Raw genomic sequence first — 23144 nt, 5'->3', positions numbered from 1 at the left:
GGAAGTGACAGCTCTGTTATATAACTCCTGGGCCTAACCATTCCTGTGGTAACTGAGGGGAGACTCCCTCTAATGGCCCCTCCTGTGATTATTGTATTTTCCTTGTGAATTCAGTTAAACCCTGTCATTTCTCTCGTCTCTCTATCATCTATCTATAATATCCATCTATATCTGACAATACACACAAATTATCCTCTCAGTTGGTGAGGTCCCCAAAGGAACAGCTTGTTGTGGGATTTGGTCACTCAGTGGTGCTGATGGGATTGTGTGTGCCCCCCAGGCAGGTTCAGCCATCGGGATACTGGGAAAAAACCTAGTGGGCCCTAGCCCTCATGGGCCCCTGCTGGCCCAGACCCATTCCCCAGAACTTGATAGCTTGATAAAGAGCCGTGACAGGCTCCAAATGTGAATGTTGCCCTGCTACTGAAAATAAAGGGTTTTTGATGTGCTGCCCATCTGGGATTTCTATAACTGTGGATGGAGACTGGGGGAGGTGCACCCAAATCATTAAGAAAAGAACAAGGTGCATGTTACCTGAATGTGTTTGAAATTGATTCCACTCCTCTGAACGGCCCATAAGATGATGTGCCGGCGTTTGGGCATGCGCACAGACGAGAGGGGTGTTTGTTAGTTCGAAGGGGCCCCTGGTGACTACTAGGAGGGCCCTTGCGGTCGCAGTCCCGTGGTCCCCCAATACTCCTGTCCGACTCTGCCCCCAGGACTTGGAACAGATAACACCAGAGGCTTATGTAGTGACAACTGGTTATTGTGGTACTGTTGTGTCAATGCCACACTCATGTGGTGTCCATTCTGTGCCTGAGGCAAAACCAACCTTTAGCCAAACAAATTCTCACAGCTGAAACTTAGTAGCAACTGCAACAGTAACACCAGTGTGTAGATCCAGCCTGATTAATGGAACCCAGCCATATTCATATTGCATGCATATTCCTGCTGTCACTGTTGTGCTCACATGGAGGAATCCATTGTTCCTCACTCACTGATCAATAACCACAGCCCTGTAATGCTGAATGACAAAAATCCCATATATACTATCAATGAGCACACCAGAGAAAGCAGAAATTAATGACCAATAAAAGATAAGAAAGCTTATTGTACCTTAAACGCAGTATAAATAAAAGGCGTAAAAACACAAAATGGCATTGTAATAGAAGGGATTAAGTCTGAGATAATGGGCGAGCAGTTGTACACACATCAGCCACTATATGGCAGCACTAATATCTACACGCCACACATTGTTTTGCAGTAAAACCTGCTGCAGTGCTGTGAGGCGACTACTGAATTGCAGCTCTCAGGGAGGAAAGGGCCAGTTATAAGATGCAAATTTGCTGTTTGTGGCACAGCTCAGGCTTCATCCAGGCAATGTGATAGCTGATAATCTATCTGTCTTATTGGGGACCTTGTACTGAGATATGGGCTGAGCAGTTCCTTTTATTTAGGTCTGGAGCTGGAACATTAGGTGGGGAAGTGGTTACAGGGGATAAACATGGGGTGGAGCTGCTGTATCTGAAATACCTGTGTATATAGGATGAACCTAATATATTAGATAGCTACGGAATGGAGCTAAAACTTATATATATATATATATATATATATATATATATATATATATATATATATATATATATAGTCAGGTGATCCCACTGGTGTCTAATAAAAGGGCAGCCAAGTTTGGGAGTTTTACTTTGAAAGCAGCTAGTAAGTTGCAGGTAAAACTTAGTCCCTTTGTAAAATGTATAATTAAGCAATTGAATTCTTAATGAATCAGATGAAAATTGAGCGTAGGACTGGCCAGATATGGGATGACTTTGACGTAGTTGTTCAGCTTAAATATATTGTAATATATGGACAAACAATCCCTGTGTTGTTTAAAGGGTAAGGCATTTTTTAGTAGCAGTAGCACAAAATGTCTGTCTTAAATATATTGATAATGGGTTGAGTGCAGAGGACCTCTTGTAGTTGACTATATATATATATATATATATATATATATATATATATATATATATATATATACAGTTGTGTTTAAATAATAGTAGTGTGTTTAAAAAAGTAAGTAAAGCTCAGAATCCTTACAATAACTTTTATTTCCATACACACACATGCATTGGGAACACTGAATGCATAAGAATGAGAGTTTTAGAGAGAAATACACTATAACCAGCAGCACAACATTTGCTCCTTCCTTCCTTAAATAAGGGCCCGAATTGACTCCTATTTTTTCACAGAATGAATGAGCTCACTAATTGAACCCCACACTGCGATTTTTTGGAACAAGCTATTATTTTTATTATTTGGAACAAGCCTGAAAGAATGATTCAATGACACAGAATCAGCAGCATGTCATGACTGTTAGGTTTCTATTACTCTACTACAACTACTAGTAAATTATTGCCATGTAGAAATATAATTTCTACTAAAAACAGTGATTAATCAGGTTAGTGAGGTCAGACTGCTTTTATTCTGAACACAACTGTATATGGAAGGGGTTATTATATTATATAACTAGGGGAACTATTACTTTATTATAATCTTATATATTCTGCAGCTCTTTACAGAGATGACAAATCATTCATTACCCCAGTGGAGTACAATTTAATGCCCTGGCCTATCACATTCATGGGTCCGTTTATCAGGACCTGTCTGTGTGTTTTGGAAAGTGTGAGAGGAAAGCGAAATACCCCCACACAGACACAAGGACAAGTGCAAGCTCATTGCAGGTAGTGCTCTGGTAGGAATCAAACCTATGACCCCAGCACTGCTGCAATGGGTAGATAATGGTTGGAGCCACCACATTAGATATATATGGGGTACAGGTAATAGATGAGGCTCTTTCATCACATACATTAGGGAAGGGAGTTTTAAGATCAGACAAGTTATAGGAGCAAATATTCTGGTCATAACTTTGTAACTAAAAACCCTGTTTTGGGAAATGTCTGTACTTGTACAAATCCTAAACTACAAATGAAACTGGGGACCATGGAACGTGCGTTGATCAAACCTGTCCACCCCCCCCCCCCATTGAAGGCAAATTACTATGCATAAGGTAGATAAGAGGAGGAACCGTAACCCGGCAGGGTGCAGGACTACAAAAACAGCCTCTATATTTCTGCACCCTATATCAGTGCACCCTGCGTATTCCAGCCGCACACCCTGGGCATTCTTCCATAAGTACTGACTCTCCCCCGCCCTGTGTACCACAAACCATCCCATTCAGCAGAGTTTCCATGTTTTCCTGGAGTCCGTGAGTCACACCAACATGCGTCTCCTATTCCATCACCTGGCAAAGTGCTCGGAAAAGATGTGTCCGAATGATGCAGATGAAAGCTGACCCTGCACTCAAGGGTTTTACTGCACAACTTATTTTCTGTTCAACACGCTCCAACCTCGCAGTGGTACTTTTAGGAGGTGAATGGCACATATGGTGAATAAATGTCTCTCATTGGCTGCAATGCAGGAAATCTACCCATACGTTTAGCCTGATGGTTTCCTAGAATGAAAATTTCACTGTGCTCCAGAAGAAATATGACTGGTATGTTTATTAATATTCCCTGAGGGATATATCTGTACCCCTTATCCATACAGCATATTTACAATTCTTACACCTCCCTCGCTCACATTCTTTTTGGACCCATCTCTGCCTCTCTTACCAGCTGGCATCTCTGCACCTACCCAGACTCCCTTCTGCCTCCCAGCCCCAAAATAAACACAAAACATTCACATTTCGATAAAAATATTACTTTTTTAATTGTAGATATCATAAATATTGGCCTGCTCATTACAGCTCAGAGTAAGTTATGAGACTTCATTTAATTTGCCTTTCCCCTCCAAATACCTTATAAATAGGTCTGCAAGGGCATACACAAAAGGCTATTCGTGTGGTCATCACCTTGGCGGTGGTCAGTCAGCTGACTTTGGGGTCTGGAGATTATAACGGCAGAATTCTGGTCACTACCACCATCTTTGTCTGCCCACCAGACTGGCAGTCAAGGAAACCAGAAAGCATTCAGTGCACCACCCACACCAATCCAGTGTCATGTTCCTTGCCAAGAACCCACCTGTACAACTGCTTATTGCATCTTTACCCCCTTCAGGGGAGGAAGGTACATTCCTGGTGTATATATACAATGGCAAAGGAGATCAATTTGGTCCTGTCAACAGGTCTGAATCTGTGAACTTTGAAATATCCCTAAAATGTCAACATTTATGATGTCTACCTTCTCTGATCTCTTCTACAATGTCCTCTCTTCACTTGCTTCTGTGTCTTTCCTAGTCTCTACCCATCTCATTCCCACATCTTCATCCTCTTCTTCTTCTACTGTGCTTCAAAGATGTCAAGGAATGTCCATCATGAGGCCTTTAAGTTGTTATAGACCTACAAACTATGGATGTTCCCCACCACTCAGCTTGCATATATATCTCAATATACCACCAGTATTAGATACCAGTTGATAGTGAGGTTCTTGTTTAATAAGAAGGAAAGTACCCCAGACCCATGCATATCTCTTATTGTTTGTTTGTCATTGATTAGAACTTGCTTCCAATCCCAACAATATGGTTTAATCTAAAGACCTTCGCACTCTACACTCTTCTCATTTACTCCAGTCTCATGTCCAACTGATGTGATTATATCTGCTAACCAGATTCTACTTCAACATTGAACTCTTTAGTCCTTAATTCTGTTGTTTCAGGTCCCTTGAAACCATGCTACATAAAAAATAGATAATTAAATATATAATTAAATAACTTTGCTATGATGTATAAATAGAAATGTAGAAATGTAGACGTTACTCTAAATTACGCATAGCATAGTAATTGCACAGCATGCGCGTCCAGAAGAAGCAGCACTTCAGCCTTGTTTAAGCTCAGGATTATCATAGGCTTGTTGGTGACATCAATGGGATATCTGTAATGGTCTGCTATGTCTTTGAACCTTCACTCTAGTTGAATAGAATCAAAAAGTTTCGATTATCCTTTGTTTGTCCAGCTGTGTCTCTTGACTATGGGCCCTGCCCCAAGTTAAAGGGCAATAGGTATTTATAGCAAGTTAAGCCAGCTAAAGGCAATAGATAGATCCTGCAATAATAATACTGCACATTAGCTACCTACACAGATTATAAATAGAAATACTGCAACTTGCTACATAAAGCTTTATAAGTCTATGTGCAGTCATAGGTATAGTATGCAGCTCCTTAGAGGGCTACATGTTGGTTTGAGAGAAAATGCCACCTTGTACCATTTACCGATATATACACAACTGTCCCCAATGCTTGGTAGAGCCCAAGATACTGTTGATAGACTCAAGTCAAGTCAAAGCTCTTTGCCTACAGTCATTGAAACTGCACAAGGTCTTGTTTGGGTGCCCTACAAAGACCTGCAGACGGGAGACATTTGTAGTGGCCCAACATTTTCGTAATAAGCCTTTGTTCTAACAAAATCCTTAAAAATTGGCGTATATATTTGTAAATGTTACCAGCATTTTTGTTATAGCACTAATTGCGTTTTTAGCTGTCGGAGGAAGTGAGATAATGGTATGGTCCAATGCATTCCATTGAGATCAGAAAGATCAGAAAGGAAAGTGTTTAATCTCAGAAAAGCTATGTGGGACATTCTGGGGTGCAGAAAGAGTTGCGGAATGATTATTCCGCTTGGGGTAGAGATGTTATGAAATTCTTAGTGGTGTTTTTGTGGACCATGTAGCTCCTTGGTGTTTGACATATAATATCCACATGTCTTGGTGTTGGACATATAATATCCACATGTCTTGGTATTGGACATATAACATCCATATGTCTTGGTGTTGGACATATTATATCCACATGCCCTGGTGTTGGACATATTATATTCACATGTCTTGGTGTTGGACATATTATATCCAGATGTCTTGGTGTTGGACATATTATATCCAGATGTCTTGGTGTTGGACATATTATATCCACATGTCTTGGTATTGGACATATTACATCCATATGTCTTGGTGTTGGACATATTATATCCACATGGCTTGGTGTTGGACATATTATATCCACATGCCAACATCCACATAGTTGGTGTTGCCCTCAGCTACAACAGTAGTTGCTCTTTTCATCCACATCTTTTAGATCCTTCCCACTCACTTCCAAGCTCTTCACCCAGGTGATTGTTCTCATTTTAGCTTCTTCCCAGGCATACAACGGCTGGTACCCAAAGTGCTTCTCGGCCTTGTCCGTCTGGACAGTAAATGTAGTGCTTGCTACTGCCAGAGTGTAGGGATTAAGGATGGGGGCATAGGTAATAAATCCATGTAGCACCCACTGTAAGAGGACATTCAGCAAGGCCAGTAGGTAAAGCAAAAAGTATGGCACAAGAGGGCGAGATCCAATAATTTTGAAACCACATGCTGATAAGAACTCCATATTGAAGTCTTCATAGCTTTTGTAGGGAGACGAGTCATAACAGAAGTATACCTGGCCGCCCAAGGTGGATGGGTGGATCTGCAGTTGGCGTGCTGCTAGGAGGTGCATCCAGGCCACGTTACCTGCAAGAAGGAGAACACCCTGTTAACACTCACTGAATGAAGCCAAGGATCACTGCATACTATTTCTTCTCTGCGGGGCCCCCATAGAGCCAGGGCAAGTTTCTTGCTCTGCTTCAGCTAAGCCCCCATATCTCTCCCAAGCAGTAACATATACCATTGCTGATGTTCTTACCTACGTAGACACGTCCATGCTCTATGGCTGGAGAGAGAGCTCTAAACACACAGCGACCAGTCCTCAGACCCTGACGGTGGAACTGCTTCATTAGCTCATGGCCCTCCCCGTAGATCCCCGTAGGACGAAGGGAGCAGGTGTAAAGCATTTTCCCACCTTTAATCTGCAGGCAAAAAAATAATAAACCAAGAAGACATGTAAGAAGCCCCACCTTCAAATAAGGCAGTTTACCACCAATTCTGTAAAGGTATGCTGCCCCTCAGTGGTCATCAAGTGCATTACCTTTATCCCATTGGCTTCCAACACAAGCTTTTCAGCTTTGGCCTTGCTCAGTGGGTACGGCTCTTTGTGATATATTCTATACTCTGTATCTTCATTGCCCCTGGAACATATATAAAAGTTGCATAAGATGAGCTGTGTATCCATGTAGAGACTTCTGCAGCAAGTATTGCAATAATCCCTTTACCTAAAGGCCAGGCTTCCTTTAGAATCACATGCAGTCACGTGATCAAATTTCAGTTGCACTAGGACAAGGAGCTTACAGGAGGGGCACCTTAGGTTCAAGTGAGACGTCTAGATTGTCTTATTAAAAAGGGGAAAATACATGGACCCTACTCATGTCCCAATACCAGGGAGGTGCTGCAGAAGAAAGGGCAGGCGATCCTGTTAATATGTCCCTACGTACCTGTAGAAGTGGTCACCGTGGATGTTTGGCCCCACCACCTCCATGCTACTGGTATAGACCAGATACTGCACCCCTTCCTCCTTGCACGCTTGTAGCACGTTCTCCGTCCCTGCAAACAGCACAAAGCATAGTTAGTATATGGTTATGGCCAATAATAATGTTATGCTTATTAGTGATGGCTATAACAGTATGGGCGCAAGTCTCTACCCCACAGAGCTTACAATCCAGTTTGGTCCCTGAGGGACCACCTCACCCCTTCCATGCTAGATACATATTTAAATGTTGATTATCACAAAGCCTACCTGTGGCTCACTGTGTAACCTAGGAGGCGCTAAAGGATAAGTAACCCTTTAAAATAAGTAAATGTAAAATTGATGAGGGTGTTATTCTAAAAACTTTTTTCATTTACGTTCATTTATATATTTCCACAATATTAAAGGGGTTGTTCACCTTTAAACAACTAGTTGTTTTCAGATAGATCACCAGAAATAATGACTATTTCCAATTACTTTCTATTTTCTATGTGTCACCGTTTTTCTAATATTGAAGTGTAAAATTTTTACACCTTCAACTGTGGGGAGGAGGGTCGCAGACCCTGTAAACTGTTTATAATTGATACATTTCTTATCTTTGTCCCTGGTAAGCAGAATCCCTGAGTTTCATTACAGGCAGCTGTTAGAATTGATACAATAGTTGCTAATACTCCAGAGATGCTGCTGACAATCAATTAAATGGATCAACTAAATGTTGTAAAATTGTAACAGTTCAGAGTCTGCACCTGGATTACTGAGCTGTCAGACTCAAACACCAGAGACACCAACATTCCATTTTAAACTTAGATTTTCGAAAAACAGTAAAAAATAAATAATGGGGAGTAACTGAAAAAAGTCTTTATTTCTGGAGAACAATCTGAAAACAACTGAACTGAAAAAAGTGTTTGGAAGGTGAACAACCCCTTTAAAGGAGAAGTAAACCTTTAAAATAAGTGAATGTAAAATTGATGAGGGGGCTATTCTAAGCACTTTTGCAATGTACATTTGTTATTTGTTTTGTTTTTATTCCAAGATATTAAGGGATACATGTGCTGTTAATATAAATGAATTTTGTTACAACAGCGCCACCTGCTGGTCAGTTTCCCACCAGTCTGACCACCAAGTAGTCAAGGAAGTTGTCAGGAGAAAGAAAGAGGCTGCTCTGATGTTCTTCTTTCAGAGAGGTTTCTAATTAGAGATGAGGCCCTGGGTTGATGCCAGAAGATGTGCCCCCTGCTGTCTCCTGATAATCCCCCAGAGCATTGCATAACTGACCTGTAACATTGACCTCAGTGATTTTACTGGCGGGCACCCGGCCCCAGACGTCCACGAGACTGGCCGTGTGTATAACCAGGTGACTCCCGTGTAGTGCCTCTTGCACGTCGGCCAATCGCGAGATGTCTCCACTGATCAGACGCACTCTCACCCTGTCTAAAGAGACATCAGAGAGAGTCAGAATTCCTGTTGTCCGTTGTTCTTCTTGGCCAGAATCAGATGAAAGAACCAAAGGGCTTTCATGGGGGGAGAATTTAGGATTAAACATGGATATAGGGAGCAGAGGTGAATACAGTGGAATTGTCTAGTTGAATGATAGAAATCGAGTGCCCTTCCAACAGGTGCCGTGCGTCCCTCCTTGCCCACTCTAATGCTGAACTATTAGTGGTGCCAATATGTTGGGACTGGGGAACTTTCTTCTACAGCCCCATTCTGCCCCATGTGGTGCCCCTACAGAGAGACTCTCATCTCTAATTTGATTGGCGCCCCCCCCCCAGCTTTACTGGACATTTACTGTAGCCTGTTAGAGATCAGCCTCATAAATACATAACCTACCCCCCCCCCCCCCACACACACACACGGATCTCATGCTGCTGCTATTGTTTATCATTGGGATCATTCCAGATTCCTTCCCTGGGTGTTTTATAAAAAGTATAGTCACAAAGGTTGCAGTATATTTCCTTTGTTTGTATTTATACCTGAAAACAATGAGTAATGTTCAGTAAATTATATTGTATGGTTCATAGTGTTAGGTCTCTGCCCTACCTTAAAGCAACAGTCCTGCCCTGCTTTATGGCAGCTGAGATTCTAGCTATGTGTATAACAGAACATTCTGTCTCAGTGGCTGCACAGATCCTATCTGATCCCCATTGTAAGCAGCAGTCCTGTCCTGCTTTATGGCAGCTGAGATTCTAGCTATCTGTATAACAGAACATTCTGTCCCAGTGGCTGCACAGATCCTATCTGATCCCCATTGTAAGCAGCAGTCCTGTCCTGCTTTATGGCAGCTGAGATTCTAGCTATCTGTATAACAGAACATTCTGTCCCAGTGGCTGCACAGATCCTATCTGATCCCCATTGTAAGCAGCAGTCCTGTCCTGCTTTATGGCAGCTGAGATTCTAGCTATCTGTATAACAGAACATTCTGTCCCAGTGGCTGCACAGATCCTATCTGATCCCCATTGTAAGCAGCAGTCCTGTCCTGCTTTATGGCAGCTGAGATTCTAGCTATCTGTATAACAGAACATTCTGTCCCAGTGGCTGCACAGATCCTATATGATCCCCATTGTAAGCAGCAGTCCTGTCCTGCTTTATGGCAGCTGAGATTCTAGCTATCTGTATAACAGAGCATTCTGTCCCAGTGGCTGCACAGATCCTATCTGATCCCCATTGTAAGCAGCAGTCCTGTCCTGCTTTATGGCACCTGAGATTCTAGCTATTAGAGTGAGTAAGTGCTAATATTCAGATATCAAATCCAACTGGAAGGAATGGAAAGTCTGATGCGTTGTGACTGCTGGGATTTCCATTAATCCTTACTGAAGCGTTAAACCTGAGTCTCTCCATCCAACAGGGGATAATTGTCAGTTATATGAATGGGATAAAAATCACAGATGCAATAGGAATCCCCCCCCTAGTTCAGCCAAAGGGCACGGGGGCCACATTGAATTTCCAATACTCTGAATTCCTGCTGCTGAACTGAGCCCAACCCTCCCCAGTCTCTGTCACACACAGTCGGCCCAGATCTGTTTAAAGAAAGTTTTTATTCTTCATTTAATTATACAATATCTTTATATATATACAGTATATCCTGATCCTCATTATAAAGCTGTGTATTTATATTATTATATAGTGCTGTGCCCAGGGGAGCAGCAGAGTCTGTGACAGTTACAGATATAACAGAAATCCTCTATGAGACACAGCGATACAGACAGTTTTCCTATTAAGTTTGATTCTAAGAATAGTCAGTATGAGCAGTGCCAGGGAGAGCAGCCATAGACTGAGTGCCAGGCTAACTGCCCTCTGTGCCCTTCTTTTATCCTGGAACCTGGGGACTTCCCAGCAATGAGGTCAGGAATTAATGGCATCTCTTTCCGTCAGTGAAGCAGCACTAATAGTGCAACTTGCACCTTGGCACAAACCTCAGGGACAGGGTCAGAAACAAGGGGTATCATTTGAAGGGTTAAAGGATAAGTAAACCTTTAAAATAAGTGAATTTAAAATTGATGAGGGGGCTATTCTAAGCACTTTTGTCATTTACATTCATTATTTATTCCTTTTTTATTCCAAGATATTAAGGGATACATGTACTGTTAATATGAATGAATTTTGTTACAACAGCGCCACCTGCTGGTCAATTTCCCACCAGTCTGACCAGCAAGTAGTCAAGGAAGTTGTCAGGAGAAAGAAAGAGGCTGCTCTGATGTTCTTCTGCTTAGGAAAGATGTGAGAAAGGTTTCTAATTTGTTTCCTAAAATGATAAGGATATAAAAAATCACAGAGGAGTTGTTCTGTGACCATATAAAGGCACAAGGCTGCAGGCTGAGTTATACAGGGAACTCTGAGTATCACTCAAGTATTATAAGGGATAATGTACCCCCTACTGTAAATGATAAGGATATTAGAAGTCACTGAGGGGTTGTTCTGTGACCATATAAAGGCACAAAGCTGCAGGCTGAGTTATACAGGGAACTCTGAGTATCACTCGTGTATTATAAGGGATAATGTACCCCCTACTGTAAATAATAAGGATATTAGAAGTCACTGAGGGGTTGTTCTGTGACCATATAAAGGCACAAGGCTGCAGGCTGAGTTATACAGGGAACTCTGAGTATCACTCATGTATTATAAGGGATAATGTACCCCCTACTGTAAATGATAAGGATATTAGAAGTCACTGAGGGGTTGTTCTGTGACCATATAAAGGCACAAGGCTGCAGGCTGAGTTATACAGGGAACTCTGAGTATCACTCATGTATTATAAGGGATATTGTACCCCCTACTGTAAATGATAAGGATATTAGAAGTCACTGAAGGGTTGTTCTGTGACCATATAAAGTCACAAGGCTGCAGGCTGAGTTATACAGGGAACTCTGAGTATCACTCATGTATTATAAGGGATATTGTACCCCCTACTGTAAATGATAAGGATATTAGAAGTCACTGAGGGGTTGTTCTGTGACCATATAAAGGCACAAGGCTTAAGGCTGAGTTATACAGGGAACTCTGAGTATCACTCATGTATTATAATGTATAATGTACCCCCTACTGTAAATGATAAGGATATTAGAAGTCACTGAGGGGTTGTTCTGTGACCATATAAAGGCACAAGGCTGAATTGTGTGAATCAGTAAGTACATTTATGAGGATGTTATTGAGGCTTTTAGGTACAACCGTCCCCTATATCAGAGACCTGGCAGAGCCACTTACCATTGCTGAGTGTTCTGAGCGACTCGTCCAAGTGCAGGTCAAACACTCTGATCTCACTAATGTTCTTTTCATGTTCCAACAACATCCGCACGAGGTGGGACCCCAGGAATCCGCAGCCGCCAGTCACCACATACACCTGCCCACTCCCTGCTGTCATCTGCGGAGAAATAAGCGGGTCATGATCACCTGCAGTAGAAAGGAATCCAGTGACGGTGATTGTTTTCCAGGATGGAATATTCCTGATCCCAAAAGTGAAGTCTGTACCCACCGCTACAAACATGGGTTTGGTTACCTCTGCTTTGGGCACCCCCAGAGTTTGGGAAGCTGTTTTCTAAGGGCTACAGCACCCACTGCCAGGACCGCCATCAGAAATCTCAGGGCCCCATACGACAAAAGTTTCCTGGGCCCCCTGGGCTGCACCCACAGCAAGCCCCACCTACAGGTCCGTACTCCCCACCCCCCACAGGTCCGCCCACCACACAGTAAAAAAAAATTGGTGGCTAGGGTTCCCACATGTTAATAAAAATTAAAAAGATATTACTGGTCAGGGCCCCCCATTAAAAAATATTGGTGGCTAGGACCCCACATGAGAAAAAAATTATTGGTGGCCAAAATTGGCAGCCAGCCCCCCCCCCACATTATGAGAAAATTGGTGGCCAGGGCCCCTTAAACTTCCATGCCTTCCTGGAGTCAGCAGCTCTCAGAAAGATGGGCGGCTAATCAAGTAAGTGTGGCGTGGCCGGGCCCCCCTTACCCTTGGGCCCCCTACAACTATCCCCCCCCTGATGGCTGCCCTGCCCACTGCCCCCCCCCCACTCACTACATCTCCCTTGGCCTATGACTAAACTGTGCCATGGTGCATTTTGGATGACAGTTAGGGTTGCCACCTTTTTGGGAAAACTTTACTGGCTAAGGTGGGTCCACGAGAGGGAGGAACGTGATGTAAAGGGGCGGAACAGTGATGTCACAGGGGCGGGACCATGCCACTGAGGGGACGGGCTGAGCCGAGGAGCGTAGAATCGGTAAGTATTGTAGCTAGAGGGCCAGGTTTGGGGTGGATCAGAGGCAGGCTCGGAGCAGTTTGATTGGTCATCACAAATTTGTAATACCGGCCTTGGCTGGTGAAATACCGGCCAGGTGGCAACCCTAGTGACAGTTGCCATTCAGTAAGTGACAGATGGCAATCCTTGGTATGGGTAATGTCAATCAAATGACCCTGTGTGGCTGTTGGTGCCTGTTGGTGGGCTAGCGAGGGGCGGCAGTTTTAGAATAGAGCAGAAATCAGCAGTTGGAACTGACAGTTTGTGCGGAGAGGAGAAAATGAGCAGTTAACAATAACACACAGGTATGGGCACCAGTCCTCTAGTCCCCGGCTCAAATAGCCTTTACTTTACTGCACATTGTCTGTATTGACTCCTTATACAAAGAGAAGTCTGTGCCCAATGACTGTATAGTCTGCAGTGATGCCCCCGGTGCCCCCAGTCTGGAGCCTTTACACTCATCCCTGGGAATAATAATAACCCTGGGGCTGAGCTTGGAACCCACTCACAGACGAGGGGGGGGGCTAAGTTGTGAGAAGGTAATTACACTGATAAGATCAGCTGGGGGCAGAGGCAATTCAGGGCTGAATTACCATGAGATTTCCCTCCTGCTTCGCTGTTCCACACCGGGACCCACTTTCTGCCCCTGAGACTTGGGGGCACTTTTCCTGGAAATGCGCCTTCACTGGTACAGACTGCAGGGAAATACTCAGCAATTGTAACCCCCACCCTGCACTGTAACCCTCACAGGATATGTGGCCTGTGTGTAATATCCTGTGCAACTGCCAGGTCAATGGAATCAGGTGCAACGAGCGGAAACAACAGCGGGGCCCCCCTTCCCCTGAAACATCAATGTTATTTAATGGAATTATCTGTATAACATTAACAGTTATATTTATAATAATCTACCCCCTACTGTAAATGATAAGGATATTAGAAGTCACTGAGGGTTTGTTCTGTGACCATATAAAGGCACAAGGCTGCAGGCTGAGTTATACAGGGAACTCTGAGTATCACTCATGTATTATAAGGGATAATGTACCCCCTACTGTAAATGATAAGGATATTAGAAGTCACTGAGGGGGTCTGTGACCATATAAAGGCACAAGGCTGCAGGCTGAGTTATACAGGGAACTCTGAGTATCACTCATGTATTATAAGGGATAATGTGCCCCCTACTGTAAATAATAAGGATATTAGAAGTCACTGAGGGGTTGTTCTGTGACCATATAAAGACACAAGGCTGCAGGCTGAGTTATACAGGGAACTCTGAGTATCACTCATGTATTATAAGGGATAATGTACCCCCTACTGTAAATGATAAGGATATTAGAAGTCACTGAGGGGTTGTTCTGTGACCATATAAAGGCACAAGGCTGCAGGCTGAGTTATACAGGGAACTCTGAGTATCACTCATGTATTATAAGGGATAATGTACCCCCTACTGTAAATGATAAGGATATTAGAAGTCACTGAGGGGTTGTTCTGTGACCATATAAAGGCACAAGGCTGCAGGCTGAGTTATACAGGGAACTCTGAGTATCACTCATGTATTATAAGGGATAATGTACCCCCTACTGTAAATGATAAGGATATTAGAAGTCACTGAGGGGTTGTTCTGTGACCATATAAAGGCACAAGGCTGCAGGCTGAGTTATACAGGGAACTCTGAGTATCACTCATGTATTATAAGGGATAATGTACCCCCTACTGTAAATGATAAGGATATTAGAAGTCACTGAGGGGTTGTTCTGTGACCATATAAAGGCACAAGGCTGCAGGCTGAGTTATACAGGGAACTCTGAGTATCACTCATGTATTATAAGGGATAATGTACCCCCTACTGTAAATGATAAGGATATTAGAAGTCACTGAGGGGTTGTTCTGTGACCATATAAAGACACAAGGCTGCAGGCTGAGTTATACAGGGAACTCTGAGTATCACTCATGTATTATAAGGGATAATGTACCCCCTACTGTAAATGATAAGGATATTAGAAGTCACTGAGGGGTTCTGTGTGATACCTGTTAATAAGATGGCATTACAGAGCCCTCATACTGTATATACAGTAGACTGTGTGGCATAAAACAGAGGGAGCAATGCTAATATAGACACAGAAGGTTAATGAATAACAAGATAAATAGAGGCAGGGGCTGCAGAGGTGCAGTTACTTAACACTGATTTGCACGTGCAGAATGTTTAAACTGGGTCACCTTGGTTCTTGCTAAACTACAACTCCCAGAATTCTCCTTCAATCAGTGGCAATGTGCCAGTACAAACAAACAAGGTCCAGGAGCGGCAGGTAACACTGTACTTTGCTATTGAGATTCATGTCATTAAAGAGATGCCTAAACTACGACATATTTACACGAGCCTCGCTCTACTGCTCTACATGCTGCAAACCCTTCAGACACATAGAAGTGCCCGTGTTCTGCCCAGTGAGATTTCACACTTAGGGATAATTTCTATTTAGTTGCCCTTTAAATCCTCCCCAACAGGGAGTTGCAGTGCTGCAATAGGAAAAAGCAGTGACAGTTGGAAGAATACACCCAAGGTGGGTCACTGACCCTCTCCATTCTCTGGCCCTTGGGCAAAACCCCTGGGTAAACACCCAGCCCCTGTATAACTGTAAGTAAATATTTCTATTTCTAGATAATGGGTTTCTGCATAATAGATGCCATAGCTACGTTTCACACATTCCTGCACAGGCGACAGAGAGAAACAGACAGACAGAGAGACTAACAGACAGATGCACAGACACCTGAATTCTGTAGATAAGAATGTATGTAGAGCTGTGAATAGGAGGCCAGCCAATACAGTGACTGAGCAGTATATGAGCATGGATAGAGTGCAAGCTCTGTTGCCTGCAAATATTTACAATTATCTTTTTGCAAGACACCTAAATGCTACAAGATTATAAGGCAGTCTCACAACCCCCAAAGGTACAGACACATGCAGCCCCCCAAGTGTTAACCAGTGCTGGGGGGTCCCCATGGAATGACACGTACAGGGTTAAAGGGGAACTCACCTTGATGCTTGTTCTGCGTGTGGCTGCTGATCAAGCTCTGAGCTCTGCTGCTCTGGGGGAGGAAATAGAAGGAGAGAGGGGGCCGAGCTTAGCTCTTACCCATACCTCCCAACTGTCCCTTTTTTGGAGGGACAGTCCCTCTTTTGACAGCTCAACCCGCAGTCCCTGATTTGTACTGGAATGTCCCTCTTTTCTCTGCACTGAACAGCCAGAAAAAAAAAACAAAGTTTCTCACTTAATTGGCTTTTAGCAGAGAGCCCAGAACAGCTAACAGGTGCAAATAAGATACTTTGTAACAATTTTGAGACACAAAAACACAGTTTAGATAAGGAGAAATATTTTCAAACTTTCATAACCTGCCAAATATTGTAAAACAAACATGGTAATTAGGGGGGTGTGGCCACAGAAAGGGGTGTGGTCAAAAAATTGCTGCGCTAAGTGCGGAAAAAAAAATTGTGTCCCTCTTTTTACTTCCAAAATGTTGGGAGGTATGCTTACCTACCTCTGATATTATTATCTCTCTTCTTCTTTTTGCACTGGCCTGTCTGGGGCCCCTGACTGCATAGAGACAGAGAAACAAGCACAGAGATAGAGACAGACACAGACACAGAGAGACAGAGAGAGAAGCACAGAGATAGAGACAGAGAGACAATCACAGAGATAGACACAGAGACAGAGAGACAAGCGCAGAGACAGACCGAGAGACAAGCGCAGAGATAGAGACAGAGATAAAGACAGAGAGACAAGCACAGAAATAGAGACAGAAACAGACACAGAGAGACAGAGAGAGAAACATAGAGATAGAGACAGAGATAGACACTGAGACAGAGAGAGAAGCACAGAGACAGATTGACAAGCACAGAGACAGACACAGAGACAGAGAGACAAGCACAGAGATAGAGACAGAGATAGACACTGAGACAGAGAGACAAGCACAGAGATAGACACAGAGACAGAGAGACAAGCACAGAGACAGACACAGAGACAGAGAGACAAGCACAGAGATAGAGACAGAGATAGACACAGAGACAGAGAGAGAAGCACAGAGACAGACACAGAGACAGACACAGAGACAGAGACAGACACAGAGACAGAGAGAGAAGCACAGATATAGAGACAGAGAGACAAGCGCAGAGATAGACACAGAGACAGAGAGAGAAGCACAGAGACAGACACAGAGAGAACAGAGGCTGTTGTACATATATGTGCCCTCTCATATTGCTGCCAGCCAAAAACAATAGCAGATAGAGTTATCATGAATGGCACATTGTGGTCAATGAAAAAACGTGCGGATGAAGCTCATTTAACCTCATTAAACCGACTAAAGTACCAGGAAGTGCTGTGACCTGCCCTCTGATTATATTATTATATTATTATTATTATATACAGCGAAACAAAGTGTGGTAATAAATGGTCAAACGCAGGTCGTAGCTGCAAAAGTTAAGGTGCTTTTATTTTGAACACAACATGTTCAGATCAAGAGCTCAATTGTTAAGAAAGAGCTCTTGCTCGAAACGCCATGTTCAAAATAAAAGCACCTTAAAGGGGAACTAAAGTGTAAAATAGAATAATGCTAGAAATGCGGAATTGTGTATACTAAACATAACATGAACTTACTGAACCACAAGCCTAATTAAACAAATGACAAATTTATGCTTTTAAAGTTGTCACAGGGGGCTGTCATCTTGTCACTTTGTTAAACATCTTTGCAAGACCAAGACTATGCACATGCTCAGTGTGATCTGGGCTTCAGGTGGGAGGTTAAGCTTAGGGATCGACATAAATGATCAACACAGCACAAGTCAAATAATATCTGCCGGAAGCCGATACAGCAAGACTGATTAATAATCAGAATATACAGACTGCACTGGGTCTATGGATACAAATCTCTACAAAGTTGTTACAGGGAAACAAACAAAGCTGCTCGAGTTCTGGGAAGTAAGGTGGGGTTTGAAAGTAAGATTGTTTCCCTGCAGAGCAGTTAGGGATCGTCTGAGGTTTCCTATCCACAGCTGTCAGAGCAAGTAAAACGAAGGGGGAATTTCACTGCATACAGTCAGGTTTCTTATAAAAACGGTACACGTTAAAGTATATTGGATACAGGTTTCTTTTTAATTAAAGATGAATAGGCGATTGGTCTTCTAGATCCTACTTTTCAACACAGATTGCATGATATATATATATATATGTATATGATAAGTGCAGAGGATAGAATGTACAAGCCTTCATGTTCCCTGCCATTTCCCCAGTAAATGCTTTGATGAGCAATAGTGTTACTACTATAGATACATAGACATTGTACATACTAATAGTATTAGTCGTATGGCAGATGTGTAAATTGATTATAGTAAGGAGGCAGGTGGGTGAAGTGATGAGTTAAGACCCACAAGCACCTGAGACTGAGTGGAGGCAAAGCAAACAGTAAGACAAATAATAGACAGACAAGTCCGAGTCTGGGAAACACCACTGACAACATGAAGCAGGCGAGGGCTGGAGCAGCAGATAAAGGGAAGGTCAATGAGTAAAGCCAGAGCAATGGAGAAGACAATATCACAATAGACGTCAATAAGTCAATACTCGCCATCACTATGTAATGTTGTACCTACGTGTGCAGAAGTCCCACCGCTTGTACATGTGTGTGATTCTGCCTCATCACAGATCCCAAAGCCCTGAGCTACAGGCAATGTGTGTGTGTAATGTGTGTGTAATGTGTGTGTAATGTGTGTGTAATGTGTGTGTGTAATGTGTGTGTAATGTGTGTGTAATGTGTGTGTGAATGTGTATGTAATTGGTGTAATGTGGTGTAATGTGTTGTGTGTAATGTGTGTGTAATGTGTGTGTGTGTAATGTGTGTGTGTAATGTGTGTGTAAGTGTGTGTAATGTGTGTGTGTGTTAATGTGTATGTAATGTGTGTGTGTAATGGTGTTAATGTGTGAATTGTAGTTGTGTGTGTAATGTGTGTAATGTGTGTGTAATGTGTGTGTGTAATGGTGTGGTGTAATGTGTGTGAATGTGTGTGTAATGTGTGTGTGTAATGTGTATGTGTAAGTGTGTGTGTATTGTGTGTAAATGTGTGTGTAATGGTGTGTAATGTTGTGTGTGTAATGTGTGTGTAATGTTGTGTGTGAGTAATGTGTGTGTAATGTGTGTGTTAATGTGTGTAATGTGTGGTGTAATGTTTGTAATGTTGTGTGTAATGTGTGTGTGTGTAATTGTGTGTAATTGTGTGTAATGTTGTGTTTAATGTGTTGTGTATGTGTGTGTGTTGTGTAATGTGTGTAATGTGTGTGTAATGTGGTGTGTAAATGTTGTTAATGTGTGTGTAATGGTGTGGTGTGTGAATGTTGTGTAATGTTTGTGTGTAATGTGTGTGTGTAATGTGTATGTGTGCTGTGTGTTAATGTGTGTGTAAATGTGTGTGTGTGTAATGTGTGTGTAATGTGTGTGTGTGTAATGTGTGTTAATGTGGTGTAATGTGTGTGAATGTGTGTGTGTTAATGTGTGTGTGTAATGTGTGGTAATTGTGTGTAATGTTGTGTGTAATGTGTGTGCTAATGTGTGTAATTGTGTGGTGTAATGTGTGTAATTGTGTGTGTAATGTGTGTGTGTGTGTGTGTAATGTGTTTAATGTTTGTGTGTAATGTGTGTGTGTAATGTGTATGGTAATGTGTGTGTGTAATGTGTTTAATGTGTGTGAATGTGTGTTAATGTTGTGTGTTAATGTGTGTGTAATGTTTGTGAGTAAGTGTGTGTAATGTGTGTGTAATGTGTGGAATGTGATGGTTGTAATGTTTGGTGTAATGTTGTGTGTAATGTGGTGGGTAATGTGTTGTAATGTGTGTTGTTGTGTGTGTGTAATGTGTGTTAAGTGTGTGTGTAATGTGTGTGAATGTGTGTGTAATGTGTGGTTAATGTGTGTGTAATGTGTGTTAATGTTTGTGTGTATGTGTGTGTGTAATGTGTGTGTGTATTGTTGTGTAATGTGTGTGTTAACTGTGTTAATGTGTGTGTGTAATGTGTGTAATGTGTGTGTAAATGTGTGTGTAATGTGTGTAATGTGTGTGTAATGTGTTGTAATGTTGTGGTATGTGTGTGTGAATGTGGTAATGTGTGTGTAATGTGTGTGGATGTGTGGAAATGTGTGTTAATGTGTGTGTAATGTGTTGAGTAATTGTGTGTGTGTAATGTGTGTGTAATGTGTGTTGTAATGTGTGTGTAATGTGTGTGTGTAATTGTGTAATGTGGTGTAATGTGGTGTGTTAATGTGTGTGTGAATGTGTGTGTAATGTGTGTGTTAATGTGTGTGTGTAATGTTGTCTAATGGTGTGGAATGTGTTGTTAAGTGTGTGTTAATTGTGTGTGTAATATTGTGGTGTAATGTGTGTAATGGTGTGTGTAATGTGTGGTGTAATTGTGTGTGGTAATGTGTGTGTGTAATGTGTGTGTGTAATGTGTGTGTGTAATGTGTGTGTAATGTGTGTGTAATGTGTGTGTAATGTGTGTGTGTAATGTGTGTGTAATGTGTGTGTGTAATGTGTGTGTGTAATGTGTGTGTGTAATGTGCGTGTGTAATGTGTGTGTAATGTGTGTGTGTAATGTGTGTGTAATGTGTGTGTAATGTGTGTGTGTAATGTGTGTGTGTAATGTGTGTGTAATGTGTGTGTAATGTGTGTGTAACGTGTGTGTGTAATGTGTGTGTAATGTGTGTGTGTAATGTGTGTGTGTAATGTGTGTGTAATGTGCGTGTGTAATGTGTGTGTAATGTGTGTGTGTAAGTGTGGTTGTGTAATTGTGTGTAATGTGTGGTAATGTGGGTGTGTAATGTGTGTGTAATGTGGTTGTGTAATGTTGTGTAATGTGTGTGTGTAAATGTGTGTTGTAAATCGTGTTGTGGTAATGTGTGTGTAATGTGTGTGTATGTGGTGTTTAATGTGTGTTAATGTTGTGTGTGTAATGTGTGGGTAATGTTGTAAGTGCGTGTGTAATTGTGGTAATGTTGTAATGTGTGTGTATGTGTGTTAATGTGTGTTAAGTGTGTTGCTAATGGGTGTAATTGTGTGTAATGGTGTGTAACGTTTGGTAATGTGTGTGTAATGTGTGTGTAATGTGTGTGTGAATGTGTGTGTAATGTGGTGTGTAATGTGGTGTGTAATGTGTGTGTAATGTGTGTAATGGTGTTAAGTCTGTGAATGTTGTTGTAATGTGTAGTAATTGTGTGTGTAAGTGTGTGTAATGTGTTGTGTAATGTGTGTGTGTGAATGTGTAATTGTTTAATGGTGTGAATGTGTGTGTTAATTCTTAATGACATCAGACATTATATAATCAGTGGGAGTCAGAGGAGACAATAAGGGGCCTAAAGGCGTCAGTAAAGTTCTTGCCCCGGAGCTGCTCTGTCCTCCAGCCAATTGTATATTTGTGTTTATATCTCAGTGTGTGATGTTCTCTCATTACCCCATGTTTGTCCTTCTCTATAATCTCCCCCACTAATCTCTGATTAAAGGCAAAGTCACGCTGGGGTTGGCTGATGTTACTGTTACATTCATCAGACTGACAGGGACACATAGAGACAGGGGCCCCATCAGCCAATCATCTTGTCCCTTGTTACCGGAACATGACCCCCCAGTAGGATCAGGGGCTTCATAAGCCTCTCGTTATAACAGAACTGGTTTATTATATGAGTTTATTACATAGACCTTCCCCTAGACATTGAGCAGCCTACTCTTCATTCTCTCACAATTTCACCAGTTCCACAATAATGTCTAGGGCTTTTCTCCCTGCTTAGTAAATCATTCCACAGAATTAATATTTACAGGAAATCACACTTGTTGGAGTGAAAATTTTACTAATTACTTACCAGTTTTGTTTCACATGCAGAGTTCCTACTCAGTAGACACAACTATACCTGCCATTCAATAGTCCCATTCCCTTCCCAGAGACTATTATCCACTGTTACTATAGGAACCATCTCTCCCTACTATACCTGACATCCCACAGTCACACTCCCTTCCCAGAGACTATTATCCCACTGTTACTATAGGCACCATCTCTCCCTACTATACCTGCTATCCCACAGTCACACTCCCTTCCAGAGACTATTATCCCACTGTTACTATAGCACCCATCTCTCCCTACTATACCTGCTATCCCACAGTCACACTCCCTTCCCAGAGACTATATATCCACTGTTACTATAGACACCATCTCCCCTACTATACCGCTATCCCCACAGTCACACTCCCTTCCCAGAGACTATTATCACTGTTACTATAGACACCATCTCTCCCTACTATACCCGCTATCCCACAGTCACACTCCCTTCCCAGAGACTATTATCCCACTGTTACTATAGGCACCATCCTCCCTACTATACCTGCTATCCCACAGTCACACTCCCTTCCCAGAGACTATTATCCACTGTTACTATAGACACCATCTCTCCCTACTATCCCTGCTATCCTACAGTACCACTCCTCTCCCAGAGACTATTATCCACTGTTTATATAGCACCATCCTCACCCTACTATACCTGCTATCCACAGTCACACTCCCTTCCCAAGACTATTATCCACTTTACTATAGACACCATCTCTCCCTACTATACCTGCTATCCCACAGTCACACTCCCTTCCCAGAGACTATTATCCACTGTTACTATAGGCACCATCTCTCCCTACTATAACCTGCTATCCCACAGTCACAACTCCCTTCCCAGAGACTATTATCCACTGTTACTATAGACACCATCTCTCCCTACTATACCTGCTATCCCCACAGTCACACTCCCTTCCCAGAGACTATTATCCACTGTTACTATAGCACCATCTCTCCCTACTATACCTGCTATCCCACAGTCACTCTCCCCTTCCCCAGAGACTATTATCCACTGTTACTATAGCACCATCTCTCCCTACTATACCTGCTATCCACAGTCACACTCCCTTCCAGAGAC

At 42.4% G+C, this 23144-nt stretch overlaps 1 protein-coding gene across 3 annotated transcripts; it reads right to left on the bottom strand.

The window, feature by feature from the left end:
* Positions 1-3740: 3740 nt before the first annotated feature.
* On the bottom strand, positions 3741-16294 carry hsd3b7.S (hydroxy-delta-5-steroid dehydrogenase, 3 beta- and steroid delta-isomerase 7 S homeolog). Of its 3 annotated transcripts, NM_001092120.1 has the most exon segments (8): positions 3741-6021; positions 6052-6535; positions 6708-6870; positions 6990-7089; positions 7393-7501; positions 8700-8855; positions 12126-12282; positions 16195-16221. In NM_001092120.1, coding segments are annotated over 6 exon segments (1143 nt in total). In that variant the 5' UTR covers positions 16195-16221; the 3' UTR covers positions 3741-6021; positions 6052-6077.
* Positions 16295-23144: the final 6850 nt, after the last annotated feature.

Source organism: Xenopus laevis, chromosome 9_10S (assembly GCF_017654675.1).
Source record: "Xenopus laevis strain J_2021 chromosome 9_10S, Xenopus_laevis_v10.1, whole genome shotgun sequence".
NCBI classification, from domain to species: domain Eukaryota; kingdom Metazoa; phylum Chordata; class Amphibia; order Anura; family Pipidae; genus Xenopus; species Xenopus laevis.
This window is presented reverse-complemented; position numbering and strand designations above follow the sequence as displayed.